General features: G+C 34.6%; 1 protein-coding gene across 1 annotated transcript in view; it reads left to right on the forward strand.

Annotated features, from left to right (window-relative positions):
* Positions 1-16,031, forward strand: part of efcc1 (EF-hand and coiled-coil domain containing 1) — a 30,200-nt gene extending 14,169 nt beyond the window's left edge. Inside the window, exons 3-8 of the mRNA XM_028447196.1 lie at positions 4,464-4,615; positions 5,156-5,291; positions 7,253-7,409; positions 8,729-8,887; positions 14,867-14,936; positions 15,621-16,031. Coding sequence (XP_028302997.1) covers positions 4,464-4,615; positions 5,156-5,291; positions 7,253-7,409; positions 8,729-8,887; positions 14,867-14,936; positions 15,621-15,754 — 808 coding nt within the window. The 3' untranslated portion in view covers positions 15,755-16,031. The remainder of the gene's footprint in view (positions 1-4,463; positions 4,616-5,155; positions 5,292-7,252; positions 7,410-8,728; positions 8,888-14,866; positions 14,937-15,620) is intronic.

Raw genomic sequence — 16,031 nt, forward strand, 5'->3', positions numbered from 1 at the left:
CGTCAGATCAGCGATACGAGGCGATAGAACAGGAAATAAAAATGTTTCTGCTCCAGGCGCTACAGCGTTGCTTCCCACTGCTCCTCAGGGAGGGGTTTAATGCAGAGAACATATTTAGTGTATGTAGCTTTACATATATAATAATTAAGTATAATATATATTACTTTTTACTAGAACAGCAGGTTACACAGAAGGGCCTGAACACATATCACTGCACCAATGCACCGAACCACAAGATGCGCTGGAAACCACAAGAGTGGAGTACACCTCCACATGAACAAATAGTGCACACACTACAGTGTTCACTGTGGAGGCGTGGCACCAGCAGCATGAACTTCCTGGAGTGGGCTGTTCAGATTTAGTGACGTCATAAGAGTTTGAACTGGAGGAAACTCAGGTCAGAGTCGCTGGAATAGTGTGAGTCGTGTCTCTTGAAGGTCGATTGAGGCTGTGACCTTTACATTGATTTAGAATGAAATGTAGTCACGTTCAGTGGTGGACTTGGTCTGAATGGGTGGAGAACATTTCATCTCCTTGGTTTGTCTGGGTTTGAGTTCAGAGAAATACTTCTGATCTATGAGATAACCAGTTACTGTAAATAGTTACTGTAATTAGTTATTGAAGTACAGAAACCAGACGTAGAGGTTCTCATCTATGGGTTAAATGTAGAGTGCTCACAAACTTCTTCCTTCTCTCTTTGTTCTTTACCAACATTCAACAATGGAGCAGCAACAAGTTGTCCTGATTTTAAAGCTCTGGTTTGGGCCCTCACCGGGTCTCCTCATCACCCACAATGCCGTGCACTCTACATAATCTCTGATACTTCCTGTGTTTGATCTGCTCTGAGAGCAGTTGTGTTCACACTGAACCTAATCACTCTAGACTTTGATTAGAAACGCTCTGAGACCCACAGATACAATCACTGTAGAATTGTCCTGTTTGATCCGCTCTGGACGTGGTTTGTGTTCACACAGACCAAATGAAGAGGACTATCAGACCATTCTGCATAATAAATGACATTTTAAAGGGTTTGGTTCTCCCCTGCTGGGGGACACACATGTAGAGACCTATGTGGTCTTTACAAGACTCCACACTGTTCCTCAGACTCACTATAAGACCTACAGCATTGTGTGAAGCTGATGCTACATTTCCAATAAATATTGTAGATCTCACAGATGATGCTTTTCTAAATCTTTCTGAAGCCAAACTGGATCATTCTGAGGTTTTCTCTGACTTTCCTTGAAGGAGAACCTGTAACCATGCCCTCACTCATCATGAATATGCTTCCTGAGAAAAGAGCAGCTTAGTCTTCCTCCTCCTGCTGGCCATGATGAAACCTTCTCATTTAAACTGATCTTTAAAAGCTCAGACATTGTGTCTGATCTAAGGCTGTTATTGGTCGATCTGACTGTGGAGCTGAAGATGGAGGAAGTTTGATCCCAAACAACCAAACCAACCTCTGTACACGTACGTTTACAGCATTTCTTTCTTTTTGTTCTGTGCTTATCTTCTTATTCATTATTTATTTCCAAGCCTGGATTTAATGTTGACCAAACGCTGCCTTTGATTCCAGTGGATCTATATATGGATTTAATGAACCTAAACCTGGTCTGTTTTAACTTTCTACAGTACAACAAAGCAGTGCCTCAAAGGCTCAGCTGATTTATATCACACTCACACATACAGTATTTAATAATGAGAGCATGTGATTGTGTAACTGTTTTATTAGCCACATGAAGGCAGAGGGAAACATCAGGCAGATGTTTGAGTCTATGTGGAGCTCTGATTCTTCTTCTTCTGTTTCTAGTTTGCTTTTAATCAACAGTTCTTTTAATTAAAGTTGGTGACAAACTGAACAACAGCAGAAGTAAGAGACAAACATCTAGTTTATTAATCCATGGAATATTTAGGTTTCCCACCGAAAGTGTCACCAATGCCATATTTGGACAGATGAGCTTTAAAGACTGGTTCCAGTCATCTAATGGAACCATTCTGATTTATTGGAGAACTTAATGACCCTCCACAGTTCTCCGTCATCTGGTCCATATCTCCACAGAATCAAGCTGTAAACTGTCACTACTTGGATGACGGACTTCATTTATTAATCTGAGCTCTGAGACTTTTTAATATTGTTTTAAAGACAGATATTTTAGAAGAACAAATTATTGTTAACTTCTGTTTCCTCTGATTTGATTATGAAGAGATTTTTAAAAAGAGGATAATTTTCTTACTGATATAGTGTATGTTTATGTTTAAATGAGTGTCGAACACTGAGATCACACTCGGCCTGGGCAATATATTGAGATTCCTATTTTGCTGATATAGAAAATTACAATATCACCTATATCAATATTTATTTGTATAGCTTATTTTGTGTTAAAATACTGACTTTAAGAGTTGTTGGTTCTTTCTACAGTGAATGGAACAAAAGGAAGGATTGACTTTGTGGATGCTCCTCACTGAGGATGTTCTGAGTTGTTGTTGTTGTTATTTTCTCTGTTTCTGTGTTTCCAACACAAACAACAGATGTGCTGTCGTGTCATGAGATATATGTTGTTGGAGAGTATGGAGGCTATAGTAAATAATGTTTATGTTTCTTTAATGGTGTTTATGATGGTGATTTTGTTAGATGATAAATACTTGTTCATGTGGATCTTGTTGGGTTTTTTCTTTCTTATTATGAATTTTATATTTTGATAAACGCATTGAGATGATTTTGTTGGAAATTGCTTTATACAAATAAAGTTGATTTAAATTGAATTAACACTTGACAGGAGAAACATATGAAATTGTCATTGGTGGTCTGGATTTGCAACGTGCCTACCCAACCCTAGTGGTCACGGTACGTCATCTGTTTGTTGTTGTGTTTATAACACATACCGCGTTCTTGCGCGATTATGTAAATATTGCAAGAACTCCTCGGTCTTGTGACATCATGTCGACTGAGACCGGACTTCGTCGTGGCACACTCAAAACGCAACCGGTGGGGATTGGCGGACGGCTTCCATAGAACAGACCTCAGTAGAACCTGTGAGTGCATCTCTACAGAATAAAGAAGATATATGTCCTATAGACGTGTATCTTTGTGTTTATGTGGCCTATAGATGTATGTCTGATGTGTGTATCTTTGTTTAGATGTGTGTCATTGTACAGTATTATTGTGTCTCTTTGTGTGTCGTTGTGTATTTTTCTGTGTGTGTATCTTTGTATGTACCTGTGTGTCGATTTGTTTCCTTGTATATGTGTGTGTCTGATGTGTGTTTGGTGTGTGTATCTTTATGTGTTCTTCAGTATTGTTTGTTCTTTCTCAGCTGTAATTAAAACACACTTAGTTTCACCAAATGCTGCTTTTTACAAAGTTTTTTCTGGGGTCCAAAGGTCTCCATGACGACCTGTTGTTCTTCTGATCCTGTCTTCTGCTGCACCCCCCCCCCCCACACACACACACACACACACACCGTGGTCAGTCTGACCAGCATGTTTAATGTTTTTTTACTCCACGCTGAGCCTCAGGCCTGCAAACGGTCAATCGCCCTGAGCGCGCTCACTTCCTGCTCCTTTTTTTTCAACATCTGGAAACACTTACCCTGTGATTTATGACGACTCGTTCTCAGATTTCCCTGGACACAGCAGAGCAGACGGAGAGAAAAAACCTAGAAACCTCACAGCGTTACACAGCTAGTGGCAGCCTTTGGCTTTTTATCACAGACATGTTAGCATGATAGCATGTTAGCATGTTAGCGCTCTATTCTCACCTTTAAAAAACATCATGTAATCAGCTTTAGCATTGACCCACTTCACAATAAAACTTCTGAAGTCTGTTTCCACTTACTCCGCCCTCCAACATCACAGGCCTCTATAAAATGATCATGGAGCTCGTAGATGTAGCGTAACGCACGCCGCCCTGTGTCACATGATCTGTTCTGTTGGATGTGGACTTTTCTCAGACTTTTCTGTGCAGGTCTGAGGAACACTTTGTTTTACTGTCACAGTGTAACATACTGTAGAAGCTTACACAAAGGGGGCAGGTGGAGCATTGCAGTTTTTCCAAATTAATTCAAAACAATACAATTGTCAATATTAATTTACATAATATGCAAATATTTATTGTGCCATGAAATAGTATTTACTGTATTACTGTTGGTGCCAGGCAGTATTAAATGGGGGGCATAAAAACACTTTGTTCTGAGAAGCAACAGTGCCCCAGCTGTTCATGTATGGTACTGCAGTGAAAACAAAGCAGAAAGATTTTATCAGGAATTTACAACATAAACAATGCGTTGACGAACATTTTAGTAGTAGTAACATTAACAATTATGTTTCAAATCATTTTACATTATTGTTTATGTTACACACATTGTGGTTGGTGTGCATCTCTAGACGGTCTATATTTTTAACTCTATATTTTTGACAAGAATCTATGTGTCGCAGAGAACAAACTGTTTGACTTGTTTTCCTTTCAGGTCTGATTTTTCCAAACGGCTTCACTCGAGCAGCATCAGAGCAGAGCAGTCGCTGAGAGTGAGCAGCAGCAGCCGAGGGCAGAGGTGCTGCTCTGACAGACGACACGATCGCTGCTCACCAACGGGACGAGCCGAGGCAGCTCCAGACAAGAGTAAGACTCGCTTTTCTTTCAGAACTCTGCGTATGAACCAGGAACTAGTCTGTTTTAATCACCTGGGTTAGTGAACGTGTTTATATCCTGCTTCGTAGTACAGCTGCTCTGTGACAGAGAATGTTTGGTTTGGTGAAGCTAATGGAGAGATACCAGGATATACTGATCCAGGATATACTGATCCAGGATATACTGATCCAGGATATACTGATTCAGGATATACTGATCCAGGATATACTGATCCAGGATATACTGATCCAGGATATACTGATTCAGGATATACTGATTCAGGATATACTGATCCAGGATATACTGATTCAGGATATACTGATCCAGGATATACTGATCCAGGATATACTGATCCAGGATATACTGATCCAGTTGCATAGTTTGGGGGATTTGCAGCTGAAGCAACAATACTTTAATGTTTCTATGAAGTGAGATTACTGAGTAGAGGTAACTATGTTTACCGTAGGGCTGCCTTTGATTGAATAAGTGTCAGATGTTGTCGTCATGGCGATGATGTGTTTGTGTGTCCAGTGGAGGAGCAGCTCTTTAGATCCGTTGAAGGCCAGGCTGCGTCTGATGAAGAGGACGATAAATGGACAGGAGATCAGCAGAGACAGGTGGACGAGGTGAAGAACATCCTCACCAGGTTGTCCTGCTGTGGAGACAGGTATCAACCATTGATTTATTGTATTTACACTATTTTGGTTTGTTTTTGCCGTAGAACTGCTTTATTTTAGATTCTAATAAACTACTTTTTATGTTGAAGTTTATATAAAATATAGTTTTTCTGGTTCTTGTTAAAATAAATGCACATAGACATCACACTTTAAATTATAATGCTGCACATTTTGAATGAAATTAGACACTATACACAACTTTTAAATTGAATCTAATGTACATCATGTGATAACTTGATAAAAAAAATTGAATCACTGCCATCACTACGTTTCCTTCAAAGTAAAGGCACTGTTTTATTCTCCTGGTAAAAACATGAGGCTTGCTACCCACTTTTGGGTCCCAACCCATGAGTTTAGAACCCACAGAGTTGTCTTATGTTTGGACATTGTTTCACTTTAAATAAAGCAAAGACACCATTGTGTCAGGGAGATGTTTCTATTACTGTTGAAAAATGTAAATATCTGAATAAAAACACCTAACTTTAGAAAAAGTTTTTATTTTTCCACGAGGAGGTTTTTCATATTAAATGTAATGTTAAAGCTCAATGGAAACACATTAGACTTTGAAAAAAACATGTAATGGAAAGCCAGCTAGTGATTGATCTATAGTCTACCAGAGGTTTATTCTATAAAGTAGGTTATGTTCAAACTCTGAGTATGTTCAGGCTCAAATGAGGGAAACTCTGAGTATCTCATTCATAAACGTGAGGTTTGTTTATCTCTGAGTATGTTACCATAGCAACATTGTCCATGAACTAAACCTGGTCACTGACAGGTTTTATCAAAGAAACCCTGGGTTTCTACCTGGCTCCGCCCACCTGAACACTTTAATGAACCTTAACTTTTCTCTGAAACACATTAGTGACATCACACACCACAGACGTGTTCACATCATTAATAATGTTGTGTTGATTTATGTTTTTTTTTTTTTTTTGTGCTAACTAATTTTCTTTCTAACATTGTAGATGTAGATCATTTAGTGAAACACACTGAGAGGTTGATCTACATTAAAACATCTACTGACGTCTGTAGTAAAGTTACCTGAATACAAACCTGTAGATAATATAAAGGAGGAGATGATCATTTAAATTAATACACTTTTATTGTTTTTTATTGTTATACAGTTAAATCTGTAGATCATACATCTATGAAGGTATGATGTCACAGTGAATTGTGATGCTGCTCTAGGAAGTGATGGGTCATGGGTTCACGTCCCACTTCAGTGTTTTTTATGACATTATTTAGGACGTAGAGATGAATCTGGTGATAATATTACATTAAAATCAATATAAATGATTAGATATGAAGTATCAGTCACTGTGTTTATATCCAGTGTAACAGGAGGACTCTCTATGCAGACATCCTATGATGCTGACACGTCTCCTCAGACACATTTTATTATTATTATTCACCACTCATCACGTCACTGAAGAGATAAAGTGATGAAGTGATCATAAAGTGTTATTAATTACAGGTGATTTAATCACTATAATCACTGAAGACTGAACACACCTTTAGAACAGGATCATATTCATCAAACAACGGCTTATTTCACCCATTACGGTGAATAAATCACTATTTTCTGGGTGGTTGCCATGGCAGCTCGAGTCATCTTCGATCCATTGATGATGGCTTTTTATTGTGCACGTCAGTAACCCAAGGTTTACATACTCAGAGTTGATTGATCCACTTCATACCAGCTGTAATAGAATCAGATACACAGAGTTTACCATGGAGGGTATGTTGACCTAGAGTTTATGGATAAACTCAGAGTTTGTTAAACCTCCTTTATGGAACACACCTCTGGTGCTACTGACCAATCCAAAGGCGTCTTTAAATGGTGAGGCCTATCACTACCTAGCTGTGTTCTACTGTTAGGATGACACATCTTGGTTTTTGGTTTGTGATGTGATGGACTGTGTCTTCTTCTCTGATGGGGTGATGATGACAGGTGTGATGACAAAGCGTTTAAGAAGCTGATCTCCAGCTTTGGAAGCTCCAGGAGTGAGGAGAGCTGCAGTGCTGTTCTGGAGCTGTTAGAGAGAGTGACCAGGTTACACAAACAGCTGGAGATGAAGGAGAAGCAGACAGAGATAGACATGGACCAGGTACCACTGACCTTCACCTCCATCACGCTGAGGGCACCTCATAAGTTATGGTTTTATTTAGTCACAACTGTTTTCAGGAAATTTAATTTGATCTGTTGACATGTTTTGAATACCAACTGCCAGTCTTCCTCAGAGGCGTCTGCTAACCGCTTTGGGTGTGTGTGTGTGAGTAGTATGTATACGATCCAGAGTTTGTGTCAAACTCGAGGTCCGGGGGCCAATTCAGGACAAAGTAAAAATCATAGAAAATACATGAAAAATTAAAGTGTAAATAAATTATAATTCAGTTGTAGATATTGGAGGACTTTAAAATACACAAACTCAATTAAACTTTACAATATTTTCCAGCACTCACAGTTTTCCCACGTTTATATCACATGATGGCGATCATTTTTAAAAAGCAAATTGTTGAAAAACCTCAGTTTTTCCAAGAATGCTGCAATTTATTTCAAATTATTCCACAATATTTCCCTAAATTGAATACAAATAAATAACAAAATCAAGTAAATTTAGGTGAAGATCCTGCAGGCACTGATTTCTGTCACTAAATGCTTGGATATTGACGGTGCCTTAAATACTTTATGTATCATTTAAAGGTGGAAGTCAAAGAAATGCATGTTATTGTTGAAAATACTTGTTTATAATCTGTGATAAACTTGAGATTAAAATAATCTGTATTTGGTTCCTGAACTAAAATGAGTGGAAGGAAGTTAAATCACAGAGCTTTGTTAAGTATTTACTGATTTATTTATGTATTATTATTATTTATATTTACTTTACTTGAATATATTTCCACTTCTCTTGCCGAAATGATTGTTTAATAGTGTAAACTTTTAATGATGTAAATAAAGATTTTTTTTTTTTTATTAAAGGTGACCTGAGTCATTTTAAAATAAACCAGTCTATTATTATTATTATTATTATTATTATTATTATTATTATTATTATTATTATTATTATTATTATTATTAATGCCAGATATAATATATTAGAAAGGTACTTAACATTTGTAGATATCTAATCTATTTCTGTTGAAAAATATCATTCAAAAAGCTAAAGAAAGTAACTTCAAATGTTACATAATATCTACGTGTGAGATGATTCCTTACATCAGTGTTTAATATTTCAGATTTGACTAACTATTCATTTTGAGATTTTAATTGTGAGAGATTTTTTAACGTAATATACGTAGTCATATAACACTTTATAGTGATAGTAGTAATGCATACAGTGCTCTGACCTGTTCTACACATATAAACATGGTGGTGCTATCAGAGACCTCACATGGTCCTGGTCCTTAACGTGTATCATGTTCACAGGTGAAGGAGTCGCTGATGCAGGAGCTGCAGCAGAAATCTGAGGAGACGGAGCTGCTCCACATGGAGCTGCAGATGCTGGAGACGGAGAGGGTTCGTCTTTCTCTGGTGGAGGAGAAACTACTGGACGTTCTACAGCTGCTCCAGAAGCTCAGAGAGCTGGTTAGTGGAGGAAGAACCTTCATCATATATCATCATCATATATCATCATCATATATCATCATCATATATCATCATATATCACATCATCATATATCACATCATCATATATCACATCATCATGTATCATCATCATGTATCATCATCATATATCACATCATCATATATCACATCATCATATATCATCATCATGTATCACATCATCATGTATCACATCATCATGTATCACATCATCATGTATCACATCATCATGTATCACATCATCATGTATCACATCATCATGTATCACATCATCATATATCACATCATCATATATCATCATCATATATCATCATGTATCACATCATCATGTATCACATCATCATATATCACATCATCATGTATCACATCATCATATATCATCATCATATATCATCATGTATCACATCATCATATCACATCATCATGTATCACATCATCATGTATCACATCATCATGTATCACATCATCATGTATCATATCATCATATATCACATCATCATATATCATCATCATATATCATCATGTATCACATCATCATGTATCACATCATCATATATCACATCATCATGTATCACATCATCATATATCATCATCATATATCATCATGTATCACATCATCATATATCACATCATCATGTATCACATCATCATGTATCACATCATCATGTATCACATCATCATATATCACATCATCATGTATCATCATATCACATCATCATCATAACACATCATCATACTGGACGTTCTACAGCTGCTCCAGAAGCTCAGAGAGCTGGTTAGTGGAGGAAGAACCTTCATCATATATCATCATCATATATCATCATCATATATCATCATCATATATCATCATATATCACATCATCATATATCACATCATCATATATCACATCATCATGTATCATCATCATGTATCATCATCATATATCACATCATCATATATCACATCATCATATATCATCATCATGTATCACATCATCATGTATCACATCATCATGTATCACATCATCATGTATCACATCATCATGTATCACATCATCATGTATCACATCATCATGTATCATATCATCATATATCACATCATCATATATCATCATCATATATCATCATCATGTATCACATCATCATGTATCATCATCATATATCACATCATCATGTATCACATCATCATATATCATCATCATATATCATCATGTATCACATCATCATATATCACATCATCATGTATCACATCATCATGTATCACATCATCATGTATCACATCATCATATATCACATCATCATGTATCACATCATCATATATCACATCATCATGTATCACATCATCATGTATCACATCATCATGTATCACATCATCATATATCACATCATCATGTATCACATCATCATGTATCACATCATCATATCATCATCATGTATCACATCATCATGTATCACATCATGTATCACATCATCATATATCACATCATCATATATCACATCATCATATATCATCATCATACATCATCATGTATCACATCATCATGTATCACATCATCATATATCATCATCATGTATCACATCATCATGTATCACATCATGTATCACATCATCATGTATCACATCATCATGTATCATCATCATATATCATCATCATGTATCACATCATCATATATCATCATCATGTATCACATCATCATATATCATCATCATATATCATCATCATGTATCACATCATCATATATCATCATCATGTATCACATCATCATATATCATCATCATGTATCACATCATCATATATCATCATCATGTATCACATCATCATATATCATCATCATGTATCACATCATCATATATCATCATCATGTATCACATCATCATGTATCATCATCATATATCACATCATCATATATCATCATCATGTATCACATCATCATGTATCATCATCATATATCACATCATCATATATCATCATCATGTATCACATCATCATGTATCATCATCATATATCACATCATCATATATCATCATCATATATCATCATGTATCACATCATCATGTATCACATCATCATATATCATCATCATGTATCACATCATCATATATCACATCATCATGTATCACATCATCATATATCATCATCATGTATCACATCATCATATATCATCATCATATATCATCATCATGTATCACATCATCATATATCATCATCATGTATCACATCATCATATATCATCATCATGTATCACATCATCATGTATCATCATCATATATCACATCATCATGTATCATCATCATATATCACATCATCATATATCATCATCATATATCATCATGTATCACATCATCATGTATCACATCATCATGTATCACATCATCATGTATCACATCATCATATATCACACATCATATATACACATCCATATATCACATCATCATATATCATCATATCACATCATCAATATCACATCATCATGTATCACATCATCATGTATCACATCATCATGTATCACATCATCATATATCACATCATCATATCATCATCATATATCATCATCATGTACACATCAATCATGTATCACATCATCAGATATCCATCATCATATATCACATCATCATATATCACATCATCATATATCATCATCATCATATATCATCATATCACATCATCATCATAACACATCATCATATATCACATCATCATATATCATCATCATATATCATCATCATATATCATCATCATATATCACATCATCATATATCACATCATCATATATCATCATATCACATCATCATCATAACACATCATCATATATCACATCATCATGTATCACATCATCATATATCACATCATCATATATCATCATCATGTATCACATCATCATATATCACATCATCATGTATCACATCATCATATATCATCATCATGTATCACATCATCATGTATCATCATCATATATCACATCATCATGTATCACATCATCATATATCATCATCATGTATCATCATCATGTATCACATCATCATATATCACATCATCATGTATCACATCATCATATATCATCATCATGTATCACATCATCATATATCATCATCATATATCATCATCATATATCACATCATCATATATCATCATCATGTATCACATCATCATATATCATCATCATGTATCACATCATCATGTATCATCATCATATATCACATCATCATGTATCATCATCATATATCACATCATCATATATCATCATCATATATCATCATGTATCACATCATCATGTATCACATCATCATGTATCACATCATCATGTATCACATCATCATATATCACATCATCATATATCACATCATCATGTATCACATCATCATATATCACATCATCATATATCACATCATCATGTATCACATCATCATGTATCACATCATCATGTATCACATCATCATATATCACATCATCATATATCATCATCATATATCATCATCATGTATCACATCATCATGTATCACATCATCATATATCATCATCATATATCACATCATCATATATCACATCATCATATATCATCATCATCATATATCATCATATCACATCATCATCATAACACATCATCATATATCACATCATCATGTATCACATCATCATATATCACATCATCATATATCATCATCATGTATCACATCATCATATATCACATCATCATGTATCACATCATCATATATCATCATCATGTATCACATCATCATGTATCATCATCATATATCACATCATCATGTATCACATCATCATATATCATCATCATGTATCACATCATCATATATCACATCATCATGTATCACATCATCATATATCATCATCATATATCACATCATCATGTATCATCATATATCACATCATCATATATCATCATCATATATCATCATCATGTATCACATCATCATATATCATCATCATGTATCACATCATCATATATCATCATCATGTATCACATCATCATATATCATCATCATGTATCACATCATCATGTATCATCATCATCATATCACATCATCATGTATCATCATCATATATCACATCATCATATATCATCATCATATATCATCATGTATCACATCATCATGTATCACATCATCATGTATCACATCATCATGTATCACATCATCATATATCACATCATCATATATCACATCATCATATATCACATCATCATATATCACATCATCATATATCACATCATCATGTATCACATCATCATGTATCACATCATCATGTATCACATCATCATGTATCACATCATCATGTATCACATCATCATGTATCACATCATCATATATCACATCATCATATATCATCATCATATATCATCATCATGTATCACATCATCATGTATCACATCATCATATATCATCATCATATATCACATCATCATATATCATCATCATATATCACATCATCATATATCATCATCATCATATATCATCATATCATCATATATCATCATATCACATCATCATCATAACACATCATCATATATCACATCATCATATATCATCATCATATATCATCATCATATATCACATCATCATATATCACATCATCATGTATCACATCATCATGTATCACATCATCATATATCACATCATCATATATCACATCATCATGTATCACATCATCATGTATCACATCATCATGTATCACATCATCATCATATCACATCATCATCATATCACATCATCATGTATCACATCATCATATCACATCATCATATATCATCATGTATCACATCATCATGTATCACATCATCATGTATCACATCATCATGTATCACATCATCATGTATCATCATCATATATCATATCATCATGTATCACATCATCATATATCATCATCATGTATCACATCATCATGTATCACATCATCATATATCACATCATCATATATCACATCATCATATATCACATCATCATATATCATCATCATATATCACATCATCATGTATCACATCATCATGTATCACATCATCATGTATCACATCATCATATATCATCATCATCATGTATCACATCATCATGTATCACATCATCATGTATCACATCATCATATATCACATCATCATGTATCACATCATCATGTATCATCATCATCATATATCACATCATCATGTATCACATCATCATGTATCACATCATCATGTATCACATCATCATGTATCACATCATCATATATCATCATCATCATGTATCACATCATCATGTATCACATCATCATATATCATCATCATCATATATCACATCATCATGTATCACATCATCATGTATCACATCATCATGTATCACATCATCATGTATCACATCATCATATATCACATCATCATGTATCACATCATCATGTATCACATCATCATGTATCACATCATCATGTATCACATCATCATGTATCACATCATCATATATCATCATCATCATATCATCATCATCAGGTAATTATGGACCAAAACTCATATCTATATATTTTCTCAAATTGATGATATAGAAAATAAATCTCGATAATTTAAATTCAAAGAAATAGAATTCTGGGTTTTATTTATTGATGCTAAATGCTACTCAGACACATTTATTAACAAATGCAAATCTGCAGAAAATGTCGCACTTTAGTCTTTTTCTCCTTTAAGGGACAGCACGTGTGAGTGAGTTCTGTAGTGTGGATGTTTAGGGGATGGTCTGGGTTAGGACACACTTAAAATCTATCAAACTGATTTTTTCATGATGATCTGAGAAATAACTGAAGCAGCGACTCCTAAAACAAGTCTTTTAGAATTAAATAAGTTATAAAAATATATATACTGTATATATATATATAGATGTTGATATAAGCGATATTATAATTTTTGAAATCGCCAAAATAGAAAAACTTGATAAATGTTAATATTTTCTGATCTATTGTCCAGCTCTAGTGTAACAGATTTACAGAGATGCTCCGTCTGCTTTCAGAACGTCTCTAGAAGGTCTCTGGGGAAGATTCTGCTCAGCACGTTGGAGTCCTGCAGTGACCCACAGCACGGTTGGTTTTAACTAATCATAATCATAATCATAATCATAATCATAATACATTTTATTTAAAGGTTCTGAAGGTCACCGTACAGAAAATCCTCCTATTATGTTTAAATATCACTCACACATATTTGCCTTCAGAAAATGATTTATTTCAGTAAATTATTGACCAAGTTTTACTGTCAGACACTTTGTTTATTTGTTAAATCATAAATAAGTGTTGATAATAAAACCATGAAATGTTCTCTAGCGCCATCATCAGGATAAACTTTTATATTACAATTTATTTATTTTGAATAGTTTTCATCCAAATCTTCTCATATTTACTGACAACATTATTGAACCCTATTGATTGTGGTGATGATATGACCTTTGACCTTTCCTACAGCGCCACCATCAGGTCAAACTTTCAGTTTTAGAGTTAGTAAATCTTTCATCCCAATATTCTCTAATTTAAGGTGAACAGTCATGACTCACACAATGAACCGTAATAATAGATTGTTGGTGTTTGTAATAGACATTATATCTGATGGAGGGTCAACACTCTCATTCTCATCAACAGATGAAACAAGCTGGGGGTCATTGGTGTGCGTGCACTATGTATCATGATTATTTTCTGTTTAATCACGTGGTTCTTCATGTGGTTCAGGTTCTCTCTCCAGGATGTTCACATGTTCTTCTTCTCCTCCTCCAGGTAAAGCTCACATCCTGGAGGTTCTGAATGCTCTCTATCATGAACTGGCTGCCTGTGAGGTTCTGACGTGTGGAGAACCTTTGGAGAACAAACAGAGTCAGCAGTCGCTCAACGCTCTAGTGATTTCCTGCTGAGTCATCTCTACGTCTTCTCCTCAGGCTTCAACAGTTCAGCTGTACAGTGTAACATAATGTAGCTTATATAATCTTTCTCTTTTGTATATGTAAAGACAGCATTGGTTTTAATACAGATAAACATTTTGCATTTAAATGTGTTATTTTATTGTTTTTGTTTCCTATTAAACGTTTCCTGTTTACTGTATATACCAATAATAATGTACGTTTAGTTGTTCATCAGTGATGTGTTAGAGTACAGTATAGATTATCTCTTTATCTTCAGCTTCACTACTAA

The sequence above is a fragment of the Gouania willdenowi genome, chromosome 5 (assembly GCF_900634775.1).
Source record: "Gouania willdenowi chromosome 5, fGouWil2.1, whole genome shotgun sequence".
Classification (NCBI taxonomy): domain Eukaryota; kingdom Metazoa; phylum Chordata; class Actinopteri; order Blenniiformes; family Gobiesocidae; genus Gouania; species Gouania willdenowi.